This window comes from Pipra filicauda, unplaced genomic scaffold (assembly GCF_003945595.2).
Source record: "Pipra filicauda isolate LSUMZ 115617 unplaced genomic scaffold, ASM394559v2 scaffold72_size3293161_pilon, whole genome shotgun sequence".
Lineage (NCBI taxonomy): Eukaryota > Metazoa > Chordata > Aves > Passeriformes > Pipridae > Pipra > Pipra filicauda.
This window is the reverse complement of record NW_024104898.1, coordinates 85,198-111,282: the sequence shown is the minus strand read 5'-3', so window position 1 is coordinate 111,282 and position 26,085 is coordinate 85,198. Positions and strand designations below refer to the sequence as shown.

General features: G+C 36.4%; 1 protein-coding gene across 3 annotated transcripts in view; it reads left to right on the top strand.

Moving 5' to 3' along the window:
• The window catches only part of STRN (striatin), a 71,034-nt gene extending 45,089 nt beyond the window's left edge, over positions 1-25,945 (top strand). Inside the window, exons 9-19 of one of the 3 annotated variants that reach the window (XM_039389491.1) lie at positions 113-199; positions 747-890; positions 3,931-4,037; positions 8,463-8,638; positions 9,621-9,668; positions 10,348-10,469; positions 11,337-11,504; positions 13,640-13,780; positions 16,068-16,175; positions 17,021-17,107; positions 17,193-25,945. In XM_039389491.1, coding sequence (XP_039245425.1) covers positions 113-199; positions 747-890; positions 3,931-4,037; positions 8,463-8,638; positions 9,621-9,668; positions 10,348-10,469; positions 11,337-11,504; positions 13,640-13,780; positions 16,068-16,175; positions 17,021-17,107; positions 17,193-17,362 — 1,358 coding nt within the window. In that variant the 3' untranslated portion in view covers positions 17,363-25,945. Of the gene's footprint in view, positions 1-112; positions 200-746; positions 891-3,900; positions 4,038-8,462; positions 8,639-9,620; positions 9,669-10,347; positions 10,470-11,336; positions 11,505-13,639; positions 13,781-16,067; positions 16,176-17,020; positions 17,108-17,192 lie in introns of all 3 variants that reach the window. The other 2 variants (XM_027735171.2, XM_027735172.2) reach the window with 2 other exon arrangements.
• Positions 25,946-26,085: the final 140 nt, after the last annotated feature.

Here is a 26,085-nt window from a genome sequence, read left to right as displayed (position 1 = left end):
ACACTGCTGTATTAAAGCTGCTTAAAAATAGCTGTATTATTTACTGGTCTAGGAAAAAACATAATGGACTATGGGTAAGACATTTTCCCATTCTTAATTAAACTTACAACAGGAAAAACTACCGAAGATATGTTTCAGCCTCAATCCTATATAAAACAGTCAAAACAGGGATGTGGGAAAATGATGGAGCAAAGCACAGGTAAGTGTCAAGAAGGGCATGGGTCTTCACCATATGTAGCTTCAGGAAGTAGGCCAGTGAATCCAGTTGCATTATATTTAAGTAAAACTTTTTGGATTATATAGTTCACAATACTACACTACTGCACAAATAAATTTAAAATAATAATGTTGTCATAAGAATATGCTGCACAAAGTACCTGATGCACAAATTCTAAAATATTCACAGATGTCGGCTATTGTTTTGGAAAAGTAAATATTCTAATAATCAGTATGACTCAGTTGGAGGCATTCTTCAGCATCCCATAAAAGTAGCAGTATGAGTTTATACATATGGGGAAAATTGTGCGTTCTCAATTCTCAGTTGCTTCTATCGCTTTCTTTTCAAGAAATTCATTTCATGCTGGATGATTAGTTACTGCTGAAAATAGGTGCTCATTAGTTTTTCTGTGGTAATGTCATAATGCAAGGTAGGATCCATTGTTGCATGTGCTGCTGTAGCATATCTAAGTAGTGTCATCGTGAACTATGCATAAACCATTTAATTTTTTGGTTTTTTTTCTGGTTAGGGCCCAACAGGTCAAAGCTGCAAGATATGCTTGCAAACTTGAGAGATGTTGATGATCTCCCTTCGTTACAGCCATCTGTTGCACCTTCTTCTAGGCCCAGTAGCTCAAGGCTCATTGAACATGAGATAAACAGGACGGATGAAGGTAAATATTAAAGATGTGCATAACACCTTAGTAAAGGATGGATGTTTATAGTTCCTTCTTAAAGATTATCCTCTAAGACTTTCCGAGCACTTTACAAATTACGATTCAGCAAATTCCAATTCTGTCTAAGTGCAATACATGGCATTGCCATTCCTTCTTTCTGGTCCCTATTAGTAAGGTCAAGACACCTACCTAAGGTCAAGTCTTGGTTGAATAACTTTGAACAATATAGAAAAAATAATTTGGCACATGGTGACTTTGTAATATGACGATCTTAAATCATTTGCTTTTGTTTGTGCTCAAGCCTGGTAGCCAAGTGGGGAATATAAGCTCTGAGGACATAAGAGCATCTTTTTTTCTCCCCATGCACATAATTTTAAATGTATGTATGTATATATATACACATACATACATATGTGCTCTTTTTTTTTAAGTGTAAGATAGAGGCTCTGCAGGTAAGCACAGGTGGCTAGCTATAGCTTTTAAATGCATGTGGTGATTATGCAGTGAATCATACTGAACAACTTAGAGCTTGCCTCTGCATTTCTTTCCATAATGTATTCCAAACATTAAAAAAAATTCTTGTGTGGAAGGCCACACATCTTTGCAATGAAGCATGTGGTTATCTTCACTAGTATTATGTCTGAAAAATGCCGAACCATCTATTTGATTCAATATTTGAATGCTATAATATGAAGCATAATAACATATAGTGTATGAGGCTATATTAATTTGTCAAAGATCATATTGCAGCCTTAGCTTGCCTAAAGGGAGCCTACAAGAGATCTGGAGAGGGACTTTTTACAAGGGCATGTAGTGATAGGACAAGGGGGAGTGGCTTCAAACTGAAAGAGAGCAAGTTTAGATTAGGTACTAGGAAGAAATTCTTTACAGTGAGGGTGGTGAGACACTGGAACAGATTGCCCAGAGAGTTATGGATGCCTCATCTCTGGAAGTGTTCAGTTCCAGGCTGGATGGGGCTTTAAGCAATGTGGTCTAGTGGAAGGTGTCCCTACACGTGGCTGCTTGGAACTGGATGATCTTTAAGGTCCCTTCCAACCCAAACCATTCTATGATTCTATGATATCATGTGCCCTATTTAAATGGTAAATACGTGTTTTGAAAAATGAGCAAAACATGAGTTCTACTTAGCAGTCTTTCAGTGAGTGTGAAATAGTAGGTTGGCCAAGTTATAATTAAGATGCATAAAAAGTCCCAGCATGCGGCATAGTTACCGAAGATCTCAGTAGTTCTGTTTCCTTCATGTTCAGTGGTTTTCTTTATGAAAGAAGGGGGTAACTTAGCAACACTTGGGGAAGCGGAGGAATTTTTTGTTGAATGTTTCATTTCCAACTTTTCTCACATGTACTGAGAGCTATGTTAGCAGAGCACTATTTTCATGTCCTTTCAATAATGTGTTTTTTAATTCAGACATTCAAATGCACTCTCACAAAAAAAGAGGAGGACAGCTGATTTTTATCAGTCTGAGTTCAGTATTGCAAACTATGAACTGTGTATTCCTTTGTAAAACTGAGACACCATGATATTTTTGGCATACAATGTTTTTATTCTAGTAACTTTTCAGATTTGATGTCCTGTATGTATTGTGTATTGAGTGGAATATTTTATCATAAATTCAAAAGAGAAAAAGAGAATGGTAGTGTAGACTTCAGGGTGAAGAAGGTAAGAGATGTTTGTGATTAAAAGGTAGTAACTAAGAGACCTGATCGAACAGTAGAGCTTGAAAGGCTTTTGTTTGGTTGTAAAAAGTAGTGGAAAGCAAACAGAACACGCAGTAGAGATGTGAATGTGGAACGGAAAGATTAGCTTACTTTATGCTGGGTGAACTGAAGGTGAATTGGATGGCATCTGAACCTGATGCCTTTGCGACAAGAGGGAAGCAGACTGAACAGATCAGGCTATTGATTGTAAACTGCATTTTTCTTGGTTTTAACTTAGTATCAGTGCTGTTAGACTTAAACAGACGCTGAGAATGAGGTGGCATTTCCTTCTCTCTCTCCCTGATTCCAACAGTATTTGCCAAGGCTTGTATTTACAATGGAGCTAAAAGGCGAAAAGATTGTAATTTATTTAAAAACCCTTGTAATTTGAGATAAAACTTGTATAAAGATCAGTGAAGTTTCTTGTATCCAGAAGATAACACATTTTCATCTATTCAGTCCTCCTTTTGCGCTGTATAGGCTTGGAGAGCTATTGTACAGGGAACTTAGTAAAGTCTTTGAATTGTACCACTTGATGCAGAGCTTCATGTGATATAAGTGTGTATGCTGTACTCCTTAGCCTTTGATCTTCCTGCTTCTAGAGAATCTGCCTATGGATGTGTTCATGTTACAGTGATTGAAGCTCCTATAGGCATGCTATAGAAGCTGTTAACTAGTAAGTTTGGGTACTGCTAGTACAAACATGGAATTCAGTGCTGAGCAACCTGTTTGGTAATTAAACTGATTTTACAGGTAGGAATGAATTGTCAGCTTCTGGTCGTATTGCTCGATTGGAGTGCATGTAAACAGCTTCATTGTGGACGTGCTTTTGGATGTGTGTGGATACTTCGTTAGGAAGGTGTGGATACCATGTTAGGAAGGAAGGGTCCAACTGCTCCCACCAGCTATTCTTATATGCATTTTTGTTGCTTCTTCAGCACCTATTTGCATATTTTGTGGCAGAGTTGGGGAAGGGTCTGACCTGTTCTGTGTTACTTGTACATTATTTATGGGCGAATGGTAGTGTCCTCTTCCCGCCTGTGGCTAATTGCACTTACTGAGTCACACACACCTCAAGTGCAAGTATGTTCAGAGGATGCTGTTTAGTGGTAAGTACAGTGATCATCTTTAGAACAGCTATTTTTTTTATGCATCTCTGTATATCTTTTTTCCCCTCAGCTACTTGTAAGATGTTTAGCATTTTGAAAGTGGAAAATGTACTTTTGTTATTCAATGTTGTATAACCCCAAATTTCAAGATTTTTTTTGTTTTGGTTTGGTTTCTTGCAGTGGAAGCTTTAACATTCCCTCCTTCTTCAGGGAAATCTTTCATTATGGGAACAGATGAAGCCCTTGAAAATGAACTGGGTCTTGGAGAACTGGCAGGCCTTACTGTAGCAAATGAGGCAGATTCACTGACTTATGATGTAAGTGATTATTATTGGTAACTCAAGGTCTTACTGTCTTTTTGTTGAAGGCGGATGCAAGTTACATGTGTGTAGACTCAGCAGAAAACATTCTCCAGATGAAATTATCCTGCAAGAGGTTGTCACAAATTTTTACTTGATAAAATTGTTTTTCCCATACACAGCAGCCTTCAAGCTCTCTGCAAGCCCCTCTCCTTCTCATTTGCCTGCCACGTCATGCGAATAGTTGAAAGTAAATGTAATTAGTTACAGTGATACATGTGGGTGTGTGTAACCCCAGTGACTGAGCAAAATTAGGAGCTGTATGGCCAATAGATTGAGGGAAGTTTATGTCCCTTCCGCATGGTCTGCATGGAGTTTTGGGCCCTTCCACTTCAAGAGGGTTTTAGAGAAATTGTAGAGAGTCCAGTAGCATGTGACTGATGAGTAGATGTTAAAGAAGCTACTCTTGTTCAGCTCTTAGGAGGCTGAGGGGTGCTCAAATAGCAGTCTGCAGGTACTGGAAGAGTGCTTGTAAGGATGACAGAGCCAAGCTTCTCCATAGTGCCAGGCATTAAAAGAAGAGGAAACAATAGCAAATTCTGGCTTGGGAGGTTCAGGTAAGACACTGGGGGAGGAAGTGTTATGTAGGAGGTGGTAGTGAAACAACTGACCCAGAGACACAGTGGAATCCCTCTCCTGGGAGATGTTCAAGACTTGGCTGGGGGAGCCCTGTGGTTCGCATTGTGTGGGCAGTAGTCTCCTTTCAAATGGGAAACTGGACCAGAGTGTGTTTAGGAGGGTTTTGTGGCCAACACTTCTGTGGCTGTATGTGTAGCCTACAGCTTGTTTTTCTTTCGCTTTTTATGAAAAACTTTCTTTAAAATTGCTTCTTTTCAGTCATACACAATTTTTGTCTGTATTTCTGATTTCTTGGGAAAAGATACTTCAGGTATTACTTTACTAATGTGCTCCTTGTGATCTGTCAGCTTCAGATCAATGCTGCTATTGCATTGCCCAGCTCTGTCAAGGTTGAGGGATTTCAGAGATCATTTTCAGTATTGTGTGTTGGTGAAGAATCCTACCTTTCAGTAAATCTGACCCTTAAGTAATCACCATCTGGGATTTTACTATCCCAAGTCAAGTCTGAGACTCCAGAAATAACCTGCAGGTCCTTACTTTGAAGTTCTACCCTTGTGTGTACTTGTAAAGCAATAAATTATAAAATTAATAAAATTTTAGACACATTTTGAGAGTGCTATTGCAGAGATATGCTCTACTACTATAGCAAGTTTGTGAGCATGTGATGTGTTGTGAATCATTTTGATTGCAATAATACAGAACATTTCTGCTAAAATTCAGTATTTTAGCATTATCTCCTAATTTGGGCTCAGTTCTTAATTTTTTTGCTCATCATCTCTAATTATGCCTTCAGAAAGGGTTAAGATGGTGTAGAAATTATTTGCTTTTACAGGTACACCTAAAACTTAGATGCTGAATTTTTAAATTCAGAAGACATGACAAACCTAAACCATCTGAATGAGATGGTAATGCTTTCATTACTTGACTTCACTGTTCAAGTGTCCATATAAACTGTTATGTTTGTTCATGTCTCCGTATTCTGAATTAACAGCTTTCATTTATGGAATTCAGCATTTCTTTAGCCACTCCTATCCTATCCTGCGTGGTGGAGAGTACTAACTTCTGTTTGTTCATTTGTTAAATGCCTTTATGGAGTTCTATGATCAGGAATTCATAGTCATGCTTACCTCAGCTCTTACCTTTTTTTAGTGCTGATGATTAAAAAAAAAAACCACAACATTTACAAAGCTACTCACTATTGTCACTGTGCACTTCATTGAAGCAAAATGAAAGCCTGGTTTTTCTATTTCAAGTTTCACTGGAAGTTTAGCTTACAGATGATGTTTCTGTTTTGGCCTATTGCATATCTTCTTCCAGCTGCCAAGGGTGAATCAGGAAGGATTAGTGAAAATTTAGTGTATTATTTTTAAGTGACAATTTTGAATCATATGGAGAATAAAGTTGAAAACAAGGTACATCTGTCTTTAAATATATTTGCTCTCAAGAGCTGCAGGCACTTTCCCATTTTCAGTCCCTTTCATCCCACTGATATTTTTACTAGATTCTTTTTTTCTAAAACATGGCAGCATTAGCCTACCTCATTTCATGGTTTTGGTTTCTACATATTGCTTTGACTGTCTGTAAATTAAAGAATGGTTTTCACTCGGTAATGAATATTATGAATTTATTACTTAAAAGAGAAATTTTTTCTTCTATGAGTACATTTTTAGAATATCTAACAAGGTGATATTTTCCAGATTGCTAGCTGATAATCACAAGTTTATCTTTTCTTTTTCCTTGCTTTACGCATTGTTATCTTAGCATTGCTCTTTCACTTTGGTTGATTCTGGTTTTTCTCTAGTCTTCTGAATAGATTAAGCAGCTTCATAAGATTCTAACAGAGGTTTTGGACTTTGCAGTAGTCTCTTGCTTGATTTCCTACAACTTTGAATGAGAGAAGTGTCTGCAATCCTACTTGCATGTCATTGCTGTTTCTGGACTTTTTGATTTGTCTGTGTAGATGCAAATATTATTATTAGTAGCAAATCCTGATCAGGTGCTAATTTTGGGATTGAACATCCCCCCAAATTGCTTGTCACAGTTGCATTTCAGTGGGGAGAGATAGAAGGAGGTTGGCTATTGTGTTTACTAACCCAACCTCTCACAGCTTGAGAGACTGGTGGGTGGAGTGATGTGGTGCAGCGAGGTAGGTGGTGCATTAGGGCTAGGATCTGTTTCCTCTGCTGCTAGTCTACTGGCTTGGGAATGCCCTCATCTGCGTCCCTCCATCTACTTCCCAATTTGTAAGCTAATCATCTCGGACTCCTTTGGAAGGGCACCTTTGAATAAATGAGAAGTAAATGAAGACTATTACCTGTCCAGAACTGGAATTCACCATTAGGCCATCTGAGGTGTCTTCGTGGCATTTGCAGGTGTGATGCAGGACCTGTGCTGCTGGTATGGCAGCTGGAGGGCAGGCGGGTTCCCTCCGTCACCTGTTTGGTGTTGAGTGCCTGTGTTGAGGCAACCAAATTCCTCTCCAGATATCTGTGAATACTCTGTACATCTTGTACCCTTTTTGCTGAGGCTTTCTTGGCCAATCTCCAGAAAACCTGCCAGAGCTGCTAACTGTGCAGTCCTGCCCCATCCTTGTACCAGCTTGAGCATTTGTCTGTTCCCTCATTGAGCCAACTTGGCTCAGTAAACTGGCAAAGAAACTGACTTGTCTCCCCGAGCGAGGCAGTATATAATTATTAAGAAATACTAAAAGAAAGACTAAACCTGCATTTGTTACAGCTCCTTTCTCCTGGTTTAAAATGTACAGAACTTCTTAATTGATGCATATTTTTATTATTAAATTCAGATGTAACAAAACCTAAGAAAAAGCACTTCAGTTCTTAAACCTCCCCTTCTTCCCTCCACTGCCTAGAATAAAATGTAGATTCTTGGAGAAGCTCAAAACAGTTGTCTCTTCTTTGCACTTAATGATATAAATTATTTCAGATTATCTGTAGATTTCAACATAATAAAACATCAGTACAATTGCTTGTTTTCTTGATTTTCCATAACCATAGTGGTTATGGAAAGGTAAATTTTACTTATGGCATTGTTGACTGACAGAGTGAAAAAGTCTGTTCAGCATTTTGTGTCAACATTTGTTCAGAGGAGCAATATTGGAGTAAATGTTATTTTTTTAAAAGGCTTTCTTTTTGGATCTTCTAAAATGCATTTATTGCCAAATAATTGTGTCTGTATACATGATAGCTTATCACTTGCCAGTTATATTCTTAGTGTGTAGCCAAGTCTTTTTTGCCTTTTTTTTTTTTTATTTTCTGGCAACCTTTACTTGTCTTGCATTATTACAGAGCTTGAGTTGTCTTAGATGAGTAAGTTAGCTTGCGTCCTTTCTGTGCTTCCAGAATCTTCTGTTTCTTTCAGATCTTTACTTCAGAGGTGCCATGTCATTTGTATTTTGGATATTCAGGGACCACTGGTTGGTTGAGTCAAGCCCAGTGTTAAAGTGAACGAGCTAGTAGGTATAGATCAAATTTCAAATACCTAGGTGATTTCATTTAAGTATCAGTGCTTTTAAATTGCGTAATTTTACAGACATGGGAGTATTTCAGATTTGCATAGAACATATTACTGTGGACAAGACATTACTTGTTGTATGGAATACATCTACCTTCATTCTCATTTTGAATTATCTGGTTAGTGTTAAGTGATCTGTTTTTCAAGAGCAGGTTGTTTTGAAAAGTGGAAGAGGTAATTTCACATCTTCTGAAAATGCCAAACTAAATTTCTAATGTCTTCCTTTTGTTGTGGCTTCCAGATTAATTACAAGTTTGGCATTTTTTTTATTAGATAGCCAACAATAAGGATGCATTGAGAAAGACTTGGAACCCCAAATTTACATTAAGAAGTCACTTTGATGGAATAAGAGGTCTCGCTTTTCATCCGGTTGAACCAGTCTTAATAACAGCTTCAGAGGACCATACTTTAAAAATGTGGAATTTACAAAAAACAGCCCCAGCAAAAAAGTAAGATTTTTTTTTTTGCTTTGCTTCAAGAACAGTTTTAATATATGAAGAAAAAAGATAATTGTAGATACCACTTCAGAGGATGGCCCTTGGAGTTCATGGAAAGTGTTCCTTGACTTTAAGAGTAGGAAAACAAGTTCACAGAGTAGTGTGGAGACTTCTGAAGAGTGCCAGAAGAAATCCATGTGTGTTCCTGAGTGTATTTTGTTTGTAAGAAGGAAAACCATTCACATTTTTATATTGTCCTTGCAGATAACATGACAAATTAATTTACTAGTGAAAATATTTGGATGTGGCCTGTTAGTGTGCTTGCATGTGGATATAAATGTGTAAGATGCATTTTTATATATATGCATATGTATGTATACACATACATGCATATACATGTGTACAGCTTTAAACTTTGAGATGTTGCCTTTGTACACTGTCTCTTGTGAGTTGCTGGGATTTGCAGAAATGAGAGCAATTTGGTAGCAGGGCTAATAATGGTAAGGTAATGGTAAGAGAGTACGTCAGACCTTTGAGGAGGACTGAGCATAACATGGGGTCTTCCCTCAGCCTGTAACAAGCACTGGATTGATAAAGTCCAGAGCAGGAAATTTTTTGCTACAGCCTTGATATAAAAACAAGGAGTCAAAAACTCCTTTACTCTAATAGGGGTTTGGAGCACTTAATGATATATTCCATGTGATACTGATGTCTCTCCACTCCTTCCCCACCACTGGTGTAGCTACCTACTGCTTGACTGATCTGTGAGAGTTTGTGAACTACCTTGAAGGTCTTTAAACTGAAAAAACAAACCAAACAACAAGTCCTGCAAATGAAAGATTGCGAATAGTTCCTAGACATGTGAAAAATTGTGTTGAAAGTTGTGGGGGAAACACTGCAAAAGACGTAACAGTGATTTTAAGAATTTAACACGTTTTTGTAAAGCATTGTGTAAGATCATATGCATGTTAACATTTCCTTGTACTTCATTTAGGAGTGCTTCTCTTGATGTAGAGCCAATATACACCTTCAGAGCACATAAGTAAGTATTTCCTGGGAAATATTGTCGTATTTTGAGAAAGATACGTTTTTTAAACAGAAACAGAATTTTTTTAAAAGGTAATTTCCACATTATCAGCTACTGATTTCTTTAGCTGTGATGTCTTTAGTTCCCATTTTATTTAAAATATCTGCATGCGTCCATCTCCTTTCTGCGTAATTATGTCTGAAGCTGGGTAGACCACAATTTTAAAATTAAAAACCTACAAATTATACAGTTCCAATTTGATTAAGTGTTCTGTTCATTATTGCAGCTCTTGCCTTTTTGTCAGATGTGTGCATACGTAGAAGGAAGCTGAAGAAGAATGAATGCAGTGAATTTAAATCTACTGAAATTATTTCACGAAAGAGCCTTAGATCTTTTACAAAGGGAAAAGAAGCTGCTTATGCAAAATAAAAAACCCTACAGTTTGAAAGTGTGACACTTCTCACATTTCATGTGCCTAATGATTATATTGTTCTGATTGTAGTTACGTTACCAAATATTGTGGAGTTTTTTTGTGGGAAGTGTTGTAGCTTATGATTTCATTATGCGGAATTTTTGTTGCAATGCGTGCAGCAAGTCAGTTGTATCTAGCAGGAAAATTTGAAGATTCTGTTGGCATTGCATTTCACATAATGAAAATGTTAATATTAAATGTTTCTTTGGGGGTTTCTTCCAGTGGACCAGTGCTCTGTGTGGTGATGAGCAGTAATGGTGAGCAGTGTTACAGTGGGGGAACAGATGGCCTTATCCATGGCTGGAACACAACCAACCCGAACGTTGACCCCTATGACTCTTACGGTATGTTGGTGTCAAACACACCAGTGAAACGATTGTTTAGTGACATTAATGTTTTTTGTTAAAATAGGATACTTTGTAGATAATGCTTATTTGAAAGTTTAAAAGAGCAAATCGAATGTTAGCTTCGATTGCTTAAAGTAAATTTTTGGTTTAATGCTGATGCTGGTTGATAAGAAAATAAAATGTCTTAAAATTTCTTAAATTTTAAATGTCTTAAATTTTCTTTAGAAAGGCCTTAATTTCATCACAATTTTGAGAAACAGCTAGATTCAAAAAGTCCAGGACTAAACCTGATAATTTGGCAAGTACAGCAAATGTGTATTTTAGTGTTCTTTTCTTTGACGAATTTCTGTGTAGTTAGATAAAGAGATTTAATGGTCTGAGACCAAAGCTGTTAATGTTGTCCACAAACACGTAAAAAGGCCCAGTTCAGTACGATTTACCAGATCTGAATGGATGTCAGCCTTGTTTCTGGATTTTAAGTTTATTTTTCACTTCTTTAGCTTTGGATGCAGTTGACCTCAAAGCTGACTTTTGCATAAAAGGGACTGATGTACCATTAATGGCTGCTTGAAAGTGAAACAAACTGAAGTGTGTTTATCCCATTTCTGTAATGTCCCTTCTGCTGAAATGTTGTTTTGTTCCTTTAGTTGCAAACTGGGTAACTGAATATCATGTATGCTGATGAAATTCAAGCATCTTAATACCAGAATAATTGAAACTTCTGTATTGGTATGACATGATTGGCTTTGGGTTTTTTTTATGGATTAGCTCCGTGAGGTTGGTGCATAAACACAGATCAAGATACAGCTATTGATGTAATTCAAATTTTGTTTTGAAATGTGTTTTGTTGTGTTTTGTTTGCAGATCCTTCTGTTCTAAGAGGTGCTTTTGTAGGCCATACTGATGCAGTGTGGGGTCTGGTTTACAGTGGAGCGCACCAGCGATTGCTGTCCTGTTCAGCAGACGGCACTATACGTTTATGGAAAGCTACAGAAATTGCTCCAGCTCTCAATATATTTAATGATAATCAAGGTACAGAAAATTGCCCTAGAAGTTCATGAACATCCCTGTTCAGACTGACATAATTTTGGTTACTGAATAGAAATACTTCTTGCTTTTTTTGCTGGATTTTATATACTTATGAATGATATGGGAAGAGTAAATTTTAGGACCCTTCTTTTTTGATGCTAGCTGACTATATACCTACGTGCAGGGGGACAGTCACATACATCTAAAAGCCAACTGCTTTAAATGATCTACTGATGTTACTAGCACCAAGGAGTATAATGTATCAACTCCATAATTCAGTTTCAAATTGAATTTCCATTAGGCGTGTGCTTTTGGTTTCTCCAGAATAAAAAGCCCTTTCTTCTCCTAATAGAAGTTTGGAGTAGCCAGTGCTTCATCTCAGGTCAAGTGTCATTGTACCTTCCAGAATTGTTCCTTGTGCCTCTAGCCCAGAGATTCCAGTTGAATTTCTGAGTTTGCACATTAACTAAATAGATAGCCTATTGATCCTAAGCACTGCTAGTTGAAATAATGTTAATCTTTGGATTTAGTTACAGAAATGTCTTGCACAAATCAAAATCCCACTATTTAGAGTCTAATTTCTTGAGGTTGCTGTCTAAGTGGTCCAGAATGAGCCCACTGATGTTGCCAAGTTCTCTTGGAGTTGATTGTCCTAAAGACAGACCATGAGCTGCAAAAGTTCCTTGGCTCTTCATAAAGACTTTGAGACAAAATAAACTTTAGCATAACTCAACAGACTTATCGAGTTATGGTATAAAACTGGTCAGATATACCATTACTTGTTATGCTATACTGAGCAAAATAAAAAATGTTTCATATATTTTAGTTTTTGCAAAAATATGTTTCCAAAGGTCTGCAGGATTCTACAAAAAACATAACTGGCTTATTGCCAGCTTATTGCCTATCTGCCTACTTTGAAAACTTCCTTGTGACTGTTGGGTATTTTTGGGAGTTGTTTTGTTTTTAATTATTAAATTAAGGGGGAGGGAGGACTAGTCTTGCCAAAGTTGTGAAATTCAAAGATCCTCCTTTGAAACCTAGTTTTCATATGGCTTATTGATAACCTTGAACAAACTCTCACTCATCATTTAAGTCCTTTAGATTAACCATTGTAGGCCTCCCAAGAAGCTGCAGATCACCATGCATGGCAGCAGTAGAAAAGGTCACTTCAGAAACAATGTGTTTTCTTCTCACTCCAATCCTTTTTTTGCTCTTTTAGGAGTACCTCTAGATAAGTACCACCATTCCTTAGAAATATTCCGGAGGTCCTGTGTCCAAAAAAGATGTTTCTCCCATGAATCTTTAGAGTTTAGACAGACATGATGATATTCCTGTGCTATCTGAATCTATAACATTAGTTTACTTAAAATTCAGTGTCTCACTCTCTGTCTTTTCCTCCTCCTCCTTCTGGCGTCTCTTGCTACCGGTGTTGTTCTTTCACATAGCAGGTGGTGAACAGGACATTTGAGGAGAAAAATCCCAAGGGATAAATCCTATACCCAAGCTTTGCTGATTTGACCTTCTGTCCGGTAGTGTTCAGATAGCTACAGTGTAAGGAGGTCAGATAAATACCACAATAGGCAGGATGGACAAAGCTTTGAAATATGAATTTATAATGTATTTATATAACTTCCTATGATGACAGTGTCAGGGTGTAAAATTTGCACCTTGAGAACTTTGGTGGATTTTTTAAGCTCTGATTTTACCCAAGTTAATAATAATAATAATGTTAATCATCTGTTATGTCAGTGGTTTTACCATTTCAATTTCATGTCATTTTACTTGAGGCATTGGAGTCGTTTTGTGTTTTTTGAGAATTGCTGTTAGACTTAAAGGAAGGAAAAGGGCCTAGGGAGTTCTTACTTTCTTAATTTCAAAGTAGATTTCTGCCCAGCTGCAGTTCCAGATACAGGATCTTAGTAAAGAATGTTGTTGATACACATCAAAAAAAAATAGGATTAAAGTAGTGATCATACTGGGCAATCTATTTAGATTGGCATAATGTATGTTTTAAAATGCAATATTTCCTTTCATAATTGTGGTCCTTTAGATGTTAAAGTGCTTACTGATTGGGGATTTTTTGTTTGGGGTTTTTTTTGTTTACTTTATACCAACTAAATCACTACGTTGTTTTCTAGAAATGGGAATCCCTTCCTCAGTAGACCTTGTGAGCAGTGACCCAAGCCTCATGGTAGCATCATTTAACAGTGGACACACTAGCATTTTTAACATGGAGACACGGCAACGAATTCTTACCCTGGAGTCCAGTGTGGATACAAGTATGTATCAAAAAAACCCAAACTGACCAAAGGAAAAAAAATTGCTTCTTTAAGATCGATACTGTCGATAATCTTTTTGGTCTTTCCAAACAGGCAGCGTCATGAGAAATTACAACATGAATTATGTTACAAGCTGTGTTTTGAGATGTAATAGTAAATTGTTATTACTGTAACAGACCTTGTGGGTGTTTCAGTAGCAGAAGAGTGCATGTGCTTTTGAAATAAGGTAGAAGAAACAAGATCATACTGCATTGCTTTTCAAAAGACAGTAGCACAAGGAAAAACACAGGTTTCTCTAGTACAGCTCAGTGGTCTTTGCAGTTTCAAGATTTCTTTTTCCTCTTCAGTACAAAATTGCAAAATAGAGGTAATATCAGGAAAACTTAAAGTTGAGTTTATCAAAAATTCAGGAGTGTGTGTGGATTCTTTTTTATTTTTCCTCAGAGGTATCCCTTTTCAAAGATTTCTTATGCTCTTGCCTCATTTGGACTTGGGCTGTGGTTGAAGTTTTCACTGCAGGAGAAAAACAAAGCTCCGGTGGAAGAGTATTCATTGACAAGGTCCTGGCAATGGCAGGATTGCCTGGATTATGGCAATGGCCAGTATGAGAAGTTTTAGAGGATACTGTGAGGAGCCTGCTATCAGTAAATTATTTTACCCTGGCATTAGAAAAGAGACCAAAGGTTTAATATTCAAGCCACAATGGTAACTTTATAACAATATAATTTTTTTTTTTTAAATTTTTATATTCCCCCCCACACACACGCTCCTTAAAGTTTTATGTCACTGACTTTTGCTGTTAATTAGGTTTTTTGAAAGGACTAAGCCCTTCTTGTTGGCTTTGCTTGTCTGTTTTAAACTAGTTAAATGCCTGTCATTTTATCAGACGGAATGGAAAGTGCCATCTCCCTTCTTTATGGTATTCCTTACTGTGCGGGATTTCTTCTTTTAACTCACACCTTTGTTCCTATCTAAAAAGCAGTCCTAAATTAGTTAACTTGAGTCAGTGGAAGTTACCTTTCTGCTTCCCTCTTCCTTCCCCCTTCTATTTTTTTGCCTCCTCCTTGCTGTAATTCAGTAATGTTCCTTTAAGAAAACAAGGCCGTGATATGGCAGCCAGCAGTCTCCATTTAGTTTCTTTAGTTATGTAATAGTACTATAGAGCTTACAAGTATTTTAAAGAAGTAAATTACCATTTCTACAAGAACTAGGCAAGAGGAAAATGAGTCACCTGAAATGCCCTACCACCACTATGCAGGGACTCTGCTATTCAGTATAAGCCTCACTTTGCTTGTCATTGTCAAACTGTGAGGATAGGTGGCTGTGATGAAGGTTCATGTGCTTTCAGTTGTTTTAGGGGGGTTTATTCATATGAATGTGGTTTTCTTGCTTAATTTAGACTTTAATGATTTCTAAGTGTTCCATGGATGCTGACAAGGCTTGATGGTTCAGATTTTTATAGAAATATGTAAATTGAAGTTTTTACCACTTTAATAGCAAGTGATCCTATAGTAGTATTCTATTTTGTTTATTTTAGTAAGAATTTTGACTAATTAATGTGTTCTTTGGAAGCAGTTTAACTAAATACAGTCAACATAAAAGACAATACCTGTATTTTGATGTACTGTGGAGTGACTGGTTTTGGATTTGTCATAATTTGTGCCTCTTAAGACCACCTTTGCACTAATCTGTGAATCACAACAATGCCTAGATTTCTAATCAGAAAACTTCTATACTTTTTTTTTTGTTTGTGTATGTATATATATATATATATATGCATGCTGTTTCAAAATTTTTGAAGAATAGGAAAATGACTCTCCTATGAATAATCCAGCATCCTTTTTTCCCAATAATCATAATTTTAATCCATATATATCAAATAATAATGGGTGGGGTTTATTTGCTTGAAATAAACTACCTGTACTGTCTGTATGTTATGAAGAAAGTTTTACTTGGCAGGAGGAGGAATGTGGCAGTGGGGAAGTGCAAAAAAGGTGTTTTCGCTCAGTTTTTGGTTTCACATTTTTGCCTGACGTGTCTACCTAAAACTATGTCCAAAGGTTGGACCTTATTTGGCATACATATGGTTTATGTATGCCTCTGTGCCTGTGTAATTTGGAAAGTATTTTAGAGTAAACCATATAAAATAAGATGCTAGCTGAGAGTTTCCAGTATATAAATGTAAGAATTATTTTGCAAATAAAATGGATTACATATTTATTTCTTAGTAGCAATCTTTCAAAGAATTTAGAAATTGACATGTATGATATGTGTTGGTTTTTTTAAGCAATCAGTTCCTCCTGTCAGATAAACAGAGTCATCAGCCATCCAACTCTTCCAATTAGTATCACTGCTCATGAAGACAGACACATCAAATTCTACGACAACAATACAGGTATGCTTCTCTTCAGCAGGTCTTAGGTATAGCCATTGTATAATGTAAACCATAACTAGAATTTCATTAAGATTAATATTATTCTCATAAATGCTGAGGGATGTCAAGAACTGGATAGCCTCTGAAACAGAAATCTCTCGTCACCATTGCCAAAGATTGCCAACCCACTTAAAACTTTGTTGGCACAGTGATAAGGAACCTGCTAATTTTCCGTCTCTTCTTATAAATGCCTTATGTATGGGGTTTATAAATATTTAACATAAAAGGAAGCTTTTTCAAAATCTTTATGGGCTTATGTTTATGTTTCTTCTGTTGGTTATCTGTGTTATTTTGATCTGGAGAACAGGAAACTCTGGCACTCTAGTGCTTCCTAGACCTCTGCTGCATTTGACCCATGATTTCTTTTTTTTAATCTGAAATCATTGCTGTAATTGCAATGATAGCAATAGTAATAGAACAATAATTCTCTCTGAGTTGACTAAAATCATCCCATATTCTTAGGTAGTTTATATCATTGCTTTTAGTATACTCAGCCCCTGCTTTCCTTTCCATTCTAGATCTTACTTCAGAACTCAATTCAGATAAGAGGCAGTTATTTAAAATGCAGTGATTGCAGCACCAGGGTGGCTTTGCAGACATAAAACACAGGTCTCACAATGTTGATGATACTGCTACTGTGCCTCTCCGGAGACTGTAAATTTAAAAGAATGACTTCTTGTATAATTTTAATGATTCAGTCATGGGTTTTCTATTTATAGTGTCAGCTGTGGTAGGGTCATAAGCAGTGAATGCAAATAACAAAGTTAATTGCAGAAAATAACATAAATAACTCTTTTCTTTCAAAGGAAAACTGATCCACTCCATGGTAGCTCACTTAGATGCAGTTACAAGTTTAGCTGTTGATCCTAATGGCTTGTATTTGATGTCTGGCAGTAAGTACATTCAGATTTCATTTCTTTTTCTCATAATGGTGGCAGACATGAGAATTATAAAGAAAACTGTTTCCCCTTTCTTTAGGTCATGACTGCTCAATTCGCTTGTGGAATCTTGAAAGCAAGACCTGCATCCAAGAATTTACTGCTCATCGCAAAAAATTTGATGAGTCAATTCATGATGTGGCATTCCACCCCTCCAAATGTTATATTGCCAGCGCAGGAGCTGATGCCCTGGCTAAAGTGTTTGTATGACAGAGTGCTTCCTGTTCAACTTTAGCTTTGTATATATTTAACCAGCTGCACAAAGAGAAGAGGAGGGCATGAGTTGTTTTATCTTGCCCTGTAATTCAGAGAATGTTTGTAAGTGTTTAGTTTTGCAGGGTGCTGTTTTCTAAATTGACGTTTGCTCTGATTTCTGTGAGCTCAGCTGGTGCTGAGAGCTTGGAATCTCTCAGTTTCACATAGTTAAAAAAAAATAAAAAATAAATGCTTTTATTTTAGAGGGTGTGAATTTTCGTCCAGGCAGGCCTTGGGTGAAACTAGGTCTACGTATTCTCTATTAATAAAATGAGAGTACTGGAAAGAAGGGGTCTAATTGCATCAGGGAGTAGGAAAAGAGGGAAACTTCCTAGGATGCTTCTCACTGAGGAATCTTAATGTTAAATCACCTGGAAAAAGTGATTCAGAGTCAGTTCACATGCTCATTACTGTATCACGTGAGAGGCACTTTGTCATCCCTTTGGTATGAATAAAGTAGATCTTGTTCAGAGAGCAGTAGCGGATTGTTAATCTCAGCCTAATCTGGTTGCTAGCCTAAGATAAATGCAATTAAAGGAAAGCAGATTACTAACATAAATTAAAATGCAGCAAAGTTTCTGTTACATCTTCTATGTTATACAGTAAATATTTAGTTTGCAAAAAAATTTATATAATTTTTAAAGACTGTATTAGCATATGGCTTGAAGCTGAGCCTTTACTCTAAGTCCCAATTAACAACAGACTGAAGCAGTCTGTATATACTGTAGTAGCGATCTTAACTTATTCAATGCTGTTTATTCTTGGAGATCTGGCACAAGAAATTATTCTAAAGCTTTCCAAAGAAGCTGTCGTACAATTTAGTTATCAAACATTCATCTCCTCTTCCTGTTTCTGCTAAAAAGGGTATCATTCTGGGCATTAAAAGATAACATGAAATACTTTTTTTGAAGATTAAATTTATACCTAATGCTTTGTATGAGTCCTGCTAGTGGAATAGGTGGGAACTATACAAAACTCCATCAGTTTGAGAGATTCTGCTACTTCTAGAGGTATTTCCCAGCTTCACCTTTTGTGGGACGTTCTAACTTGTCCGCTTTGCTGGATGTATCGTGCCATTGATTAGGTTACCTGAAGAATGAGTGCTTCTTGTAACTACTCAACAGATGTGCTTTGTTTCTCTATTCAGAGTTTCTCTGTTGACTTGAATGACAAATAACTTTTATACAATCTTTTAGTCTTTTTATCCCTTCTTAGAGGAAGGTGAGTGGATTCTTTTCTATTATGTGTCATCATCAGAATTATTACTGTTCATAAGCGTGAAGTTGGTCTTTTCCTCTAATGGGAATGGAAAGCAGAATTTCTGCTGGAGATGATTTCTGATGCTGATGCGAGTAGGAAAGAACCCAATGCAACTCTTCATATACCAGCTTGAGGTTAAGACTGGAAACTGATAAATAAATCTTTACCTTTAAACTGACACTTTGTAAACAGAAGTAATTGAAAGATATCAAAATAGGGTTTGACTGTGTTGTTTTTAGATGGCATTAGGGGATGGGACCACATTTGAAGCTGATCTCAGAGTTTAAATCAAGTGTATTATTTAGGTAAAAGGTTGACCCATGTGCTGTTTGAGCCTGCAACACATTATATGTACTGCTAAAATATCCTGGAATACCTTTTATTGCTCAGAATATTCAGATATGTCACTTCATGATATTGATATGCAATATATTTCCATAGATAAGATTAGAACTTTTACCATAAAACAGATGACTACAATAATAATACAGATTATTTAGTTTTTATAAAATGTTTTGGTTATGATGGAAGGGGGAAAACTTGGCTGCAAAACTGAGCGTTCAACTTTGTGAGAGTTCTGTGTACTTGACTCATATTCTTTCAGTGTCATTATTTTATTTCTTTTTGAAGAGAAAATTGCAAAGATTTATTTGAAAAATTCTAAAAGTTATGTATATTATATATGTGTATATATATTGTAAACATGTATTAAATGTGTCTAGTAAGGGAAGACTCCATGGGTGCATTTTAATGTTTTAGTATTGAGTTCTCTTGAGTTTGTGTATACAGAGGATAATGGTGTGAGTATGAAATGAATGTTGTGCTTTTGCTTACACAGTACAATATGTAGTCACAGTTGTTTAAATTGCTGTACATAAAAACTAGTAGGCCAGCATGCTTGTTTTTAAAGACTGTCATTCTGATTACAATTGGAATGTAAGACGTGGCTGTTCTAATGTGAATTGAAAGATGTTTCCTTCTCGCTATTGAGCTCTTGCTCAAACTGAAAAGTGATTTTTTTTAAAAGCTGGCAATAGCTAGAGGATGAGGTGCCTTTAAAAAAAACAAAAACAAAACAAATGTAGCCTTACAAAGAGGTTGTGGAGTATATATATTTTTGTGCTTGTCTTCATAATTGATGTCAATGTCTTTTTACTGAACTTGCTCACATACTTGTAGGACTGCAGGGTATTGTGCATGAGCCTGTCAGATCTTCTGAACATCATCATAGGAGATAGGGTTGAAAAAATTATTTAGATTATCTAGTCCATCTGCTTGCAAAAGCGGGGTTGTACACTTGTGAGTTTTAATATTGTCTTGACCAGTGAGATTTTATATATGTTCTAAACAATTAGGCTTCCTTTGGAAGATTATTTCAATGATTACATCTCACTGACAGGAGAATTTACTTGATGTTTAGTAGCTCTTTTTTGTAATTTCGTGCCAGTATTCCAAGCCTTGTTTTGTACCATTTTGCATATTCCTCATGGTCTTTGTAATTTGGAACCCGCATGCACACACTGGTTCTATCTGTATATTTCCATTCCTTTCTGCTTTCTTCATGCTATTTTTTTAGTCTGCTTTTTTTACACAACTTTTTCTTGTTTTCAGCTTTTAGCTCAGTTCTCCATATCTTGGTGTCCATACTACCATTCCACATGCATGATTTATTGGACTTGGTCTGAAGGTCATCTCTTAAGCGTGGTTGTTGTTTGGTAGGGTTTATCCTCTGTAACGTGATGCTTTTATGTAGGAAGACCAAAATTCTGTTGTCTCCCAAACCCAAATCGTATTTCTTTATTTCTCACAACTGCTTTAAATAACTTTGAGCATTGCTGCTTTTCGAGTTTCTTCTTCACTTTCAATATGTTGTTATGAACCTTTTGCAGCTAGAGACTTAATTCCTGTTTCGTGATTATCTTGGGTCTTACACGCTTTGAACTTCTGACCCCTGAGGGCACTAAATTATTTTTATTTGTTCCCCTTTTGTGTGCCCTCTTTCCTGGTTCAATGTAATTGGTAACTTTCATTAATGTGATACATACTTTAATTGAAAGTGTAAACAAAACTGGACCTAAGGCTTATTCTTGCAAAAGCCATTTTTCTGCAACATCAGTATATAGTGTTTTACCATTGCTATTTTTCCCACATCTAATTTACATGCTAAATTCTTTTAATGGTTAACTCATATAATTTTTTGTGTATGTTAGCCTGTGCTACTGGTTTTGGTTTTACTAACTGATTTAATGAAGAATTTTCAGTTCTTCTGTATGTTGAAAGTTGGTCTGCTAGTTTTAAATACTCTCACTTTTAATTTACTTCGCTGTGCTGTTTGCTTTCACATGTTACCAGAATGCCTGCTCAGAATGATTTGGAGTAGCCTGGAAGAAGGTCCAGATATATTGTGTCACTCTTACAAAGTTCTGGTGTCTGCATTTATTTTTGTGCCTCAAAGAGAAAACTTTTGACGTACCACATAAGCGATTTTATTACTTTTAAAAGAATCACCTGATGAATATTTTGGAACCTCATTTGTCTTTATTTTGATAAAATATGTTCTTTAGCAAGAAGCCTGTATAACTATATGCCACATACTATGGAATATTTTTTTAGGATGTATATTTTCAAATAATGTTAGGTTAAAACAGTTCCATATGCAATGTGGTTGAGTAAGTGTGTGGTGTTCACCATACAGCTTTGTGATAAGGTCATACAACACCATTTTTCAGTTGTGAATTTAAAGTAACCAGAAACTTGTCCTTTTCAATAAATATGTGAGAAACAAAGGGCTTAGTTACACCACCTTTTCAGTACACTTGTTGGATCACAGATGTGTCCCCATTCCTTATTCCTTATGTTTTAACAATGTAATTTTGGGGAACAGCAAATTCCGTAAACTCATGTGTCATTTGAGCAGTGTTTGATGGGCAGAAGTGTTAGTCTGTCTCAAAGGAAACAAAAAATTGAAAAGGGGGCTTAACCTTCAGATAGGCAAGTTCAGGATTTTTTAAATGCCTTTCAAGGTGTGTATTTGGGAGCATTTACAGGCTGTGGTTAAGCAGTGTGTTTGCAGACTGTCCCAGGTATCCAAAAGCCTACTTGATACCTGTGTGAAATACCTAGTAAACCTGAATTGCATTAAGGAAGGAAATGCAGCCATTGTGCTTGTCCTGTGTCTGTACAGGAGACTGTAGGAAGCAGGGAAACCATTTGATGAACTCTCTGGGGGATAGAGTGTAGGTTAAATGGCCGGAACTACGTGCCCTTCATGTGACTGGTGTCATCGTGGGTGGATTTGGCTGAGGAGCAGTGCAGTGATTAGCCTGATGGTGCCACAAAGAAAAACATAAAAATTTAGAATAACAAATTTACCAAGGCTTTCCCAAAGTTGCAGGTTGTATAAAGGATAAAATCTACTATATAGCCAGATTCCAAATTACACACTGTTTTATCAAAATAGAAGGCGAAGATTTTTCAAATTTCAAAATTTTGGATGAGATGGCAAGAGATTTGTAATAGCTATTACTTAAAATCTAAGAACAGAACTCACTCTTCTGCTGACATAGTCTTCATGTTGGAGAACCCTCTTATGTGAAGATAAGCTCCTCAGACAGTGGGACTACTCTTTTGCATTGGATAAGCATTTATTTAAAAACAGAACACAGGACTAAGTTTTTGTCTCATGTCCTTTAGTATTGAACCAAAGTCACAAAGTTTGGGATGCAGAGTAGAATTTTAGCTTTGTTCCTCAGTTTTGGTTTTTTTCTTTAGTTATAACCTACATAGTTAATATATATTATATACAGTGCCATCTGTATGACACACTTCACATTAAACAACCCATGCTGTAAAAAATATCCCTTAAGTACTTTCTCACACAAGTGTGATGTGAATGGTTCCAGGTAATTTGTGACTGACTTAACAGGTATTGCCTTTCCATTTTCTAATGGGAGAGCTGATAAGATTCATGGAAATAAGTGTGAAAAATAGTTATAATGTAACATTTAAAAATATGCTGAAATTTGTGGCCGTTTAGTGGAAATTGGTTTGGACTACACTATTAGGAATGAAGAAATCAGAATACCTCTTCAATGTGGTAAATTGGTTTGTGTAAGATGTTGTAATCTTTGACATGGTAATATGAGTTTTCTTGGGCATCTGCTGTTTGGGAGCATCATAGGGATACCCAGTGTTGCTGTTTCTATTGAGTGACAGAGAGGAAGAAAAGATTTCCATGAAAAAATACTCAGATGTTTCAGGAAGCGCCCTTTTTTCCATAAGGGTGTGAAGGCATTGAGAATATTTTATCTAAATCTGATAATGTGTTAGCTGAAGAGAATTACAACTTGACTCTTTCATCATCAATTTCTTTAGGCTTAGAGATGAACACCATTATAACAAGTCACCTATAAACTGCCAGTCAAAACCTCTGCCATGTTTCTACTGAGCAGCAAAGAAACTGTTGGAAACCAGTGTTGATCCATCCAGTTATATCAGGGTTTTTATATAAGAAACAACCCCTGTTGTAAAAGAGGTGGTATTACATGAAAAAGAGCAAACGAACAAACTCCTACAGGGGGCAGGGAGGGACTAGGATGACTTTTGTGTAAACAGTCCTTGTTCAGGCAAGTGATCTTGTTTAGCTGGTGGGACTCTTCCCAGCAGGGAGGATGGTTGGAAATACGACCTTTAAACTAATGTCTCTGCCTGTGCTAGTGAACACACCTGTTGTGCAGGATATCTGTCCTTTTGATCTCTTTTTTTTTTATCTTCCCACTTAAATCCTCCTTTGAGGTTACGTTTTTGGAGAATCTTAAAATCTCAGTGAACTCTTATTGCAGGGTAGATTTCATAAAAGTCTATTGATTTTTCTCTTGGAGCGTTTTTTTGGAAGAGTTGTGGAGTTTCAGCTTAAACCCTACCCCTCTCACCACCAAAAGACTGATTTGTACCTCCTTATTCCTAGTTCATTTAATTCTAATGAGTTATCTCTTACCCTACCTACTGACTTAGCTTTGCTGCTCTGTAGTCACTTGTGAAAGCTTACAAAGTGTGATATCATTTAAGATGTTTTTGAGAATCTGAATTCCACTACAGAAAGCTTAAATCCAGTTGAATAGTACAATTTGTGAGTCCCAGCTGGTTCATTGCCAGGAGATGCGTTTCTAGATTCCAAGATCCAAACTATGGCTGATCTAAAAAGATATTTAATAATATATGCTTTTTAGCCCAACTTTCTTTCTGATTAAGTGTGGATTGTGGTACTGTGTGTTAAACTAGTTTTGCCCTGCTTGTGCTGCCAAGCCACACTGTGATCCTGGGAGATCACACAGGTGTTTAAACCATGCCCACGTGTGTGTTTTTAAGCTGCTCAAAGCCTTGTGTTGACATGGTCCTCAAGGCCAGTCTCCTTGCGTTCCCTGGGTTTGAATTGCAGGCCCTCAAAATTACTTCCTGGCTATTTTGAGAAACCCTTGATCTTCACACCACAGTATTAGACTAAAATGTTGAGAAAAGATTTATGCAGCTGGATTTGTACTATTCTGAAAGGGAAAGGATAACTTGTTGCCAAGCCAAATATATTCATTATTTTTTGATTACTTTCTAAAAGCAACCAAAACATTGTATAAGGGATAAACAATGGACTTCAAGCTAATATTTTTCCATTAAGAATTTATTTTTTTATTCTTCCTGTCATTAAGATATAGTCCTTTTTGGATGTAGCTTGTTTTCAGATGTATGGCTCCTGGAATTGTTTCCTTGCAGTTGGACATTTACAGACATGCATCGGTTTTGTAAACTGTCTCATATGTGTTAGCACTTGTTCTGGAAATGAAAACTGAGCATGTTAGCTAATAATTTCTTGTACCTTTATAGCCCAAGCAGACTGAAAAGCGGTCTTGTGCTATGTTTTCCTTGTATAGTGCATCTAAAAAAAACTTGGAGAAGGAACTCCATGATGACTTTTGTTGCTGTAAGTTTTTCTGTTGACATTTGTCAGCTTATAAACTATCTGCATTGTATTTTACATAATTATCTTCAATTGACTGTCAGGTTAAAAAAGAAAAGTTTTTTTGCCGTATGGACTGTAGTTCAGATTTTTTTGTTGTTGTTACTTATATTAATATACTTTTTTCCTCTCTACAAGAAATAACTATTGAACCTGACACTTCTCTTTAGGAGAAGTTACCACAGGTGATAACCACTTAAATGTTAGTGATTACAGTGGCTCCTCTTCTGTTTGGGTCACTTCCATGACAGATAGCTGGTATGAAAATGCTATTGTGGATGATATATAAACAGCTAAGGGAAATTAGGACTCCCCTTCAGAACTATGTTGAGGTTATGATTTTGTATGCCAGTTTTGAATGACTACTTTGAAACAATGTTGGGCTTCAAACGTCTTGCAAAATGAGAAATACTTACTCTTCATGTAATAGTCTGCTTGTCAGTTTTTTGTGTATGGCTCAGTACAAGGCTGTGTCAAAATTTCAGTACCATGAAATTACCTTGTTTAAATGGCACTGTCTTGCAAAAGTGGATGTTATTTTAAGTAAGAAATTCTGTTTTCTAATTTGTGAAGGAAATTGATTCCTTGAGAGTAAACATCCATAACTGTAATATATTTCATGATTTTGAAAAGGCTTCTTAATCATGGGAGATGAGAAAAGTGAAGAAGTGATTCATTCTCCGAAGATTTGTTAAGCATTTATTATTATAAGTATAAATTTTTGCTTTAAATGAAAATCCCTTTTCAAACACTTAATATTAAACTTCTTACTAAAATTCAGTAGTTTAAAATCCTGGATAAATATCTAAAATGGCAAAGATATAAAATTCAGAGGGAAATTATTTTGAAATATACCAGTATAATTTTGAGCTTCTCAACTGCAGCCCTGAATTTTCTCTTTTTCACTGCAATCCATATTTTGTGAAACTTTTTGGATAGGTTATATTTAAAGCTACATTCACTTGCCTGAATAAGTAAAATAAATATTTTGTCATTAAAATTATATAGATCTGCTTATGTTAGTGTGCCGTTTAAAATGAGACCTCATTGAGGTAACCATGCAGGTATTTGTATTGATATGACAATAGTGAAGTGGGGTATCTGTGTACTGTACCCGCATTCTGTGCTGAGCAAAATCACATGGACTTCCAGAAATAAAAGATGGTTTTTAAGAACAGCTTTATTTAATGTTGCAGCAGCAAGTAAGTGTCATTTGTACCATATAATTATGTAAATTGGGTGCTAATAAATACTATTTTTCAACATTTTGCATTGTGTTCATAATTTTGCATAAGACGTGTGGTTTTGGAGCATGTGCTAGGAGGGGGAGGGACACTCAGACTAAGATGAGGAGACGTGTTTGTAAGGGCTTGAGGTAACTCCATGTGAACTTCCTATGGAACTGTGC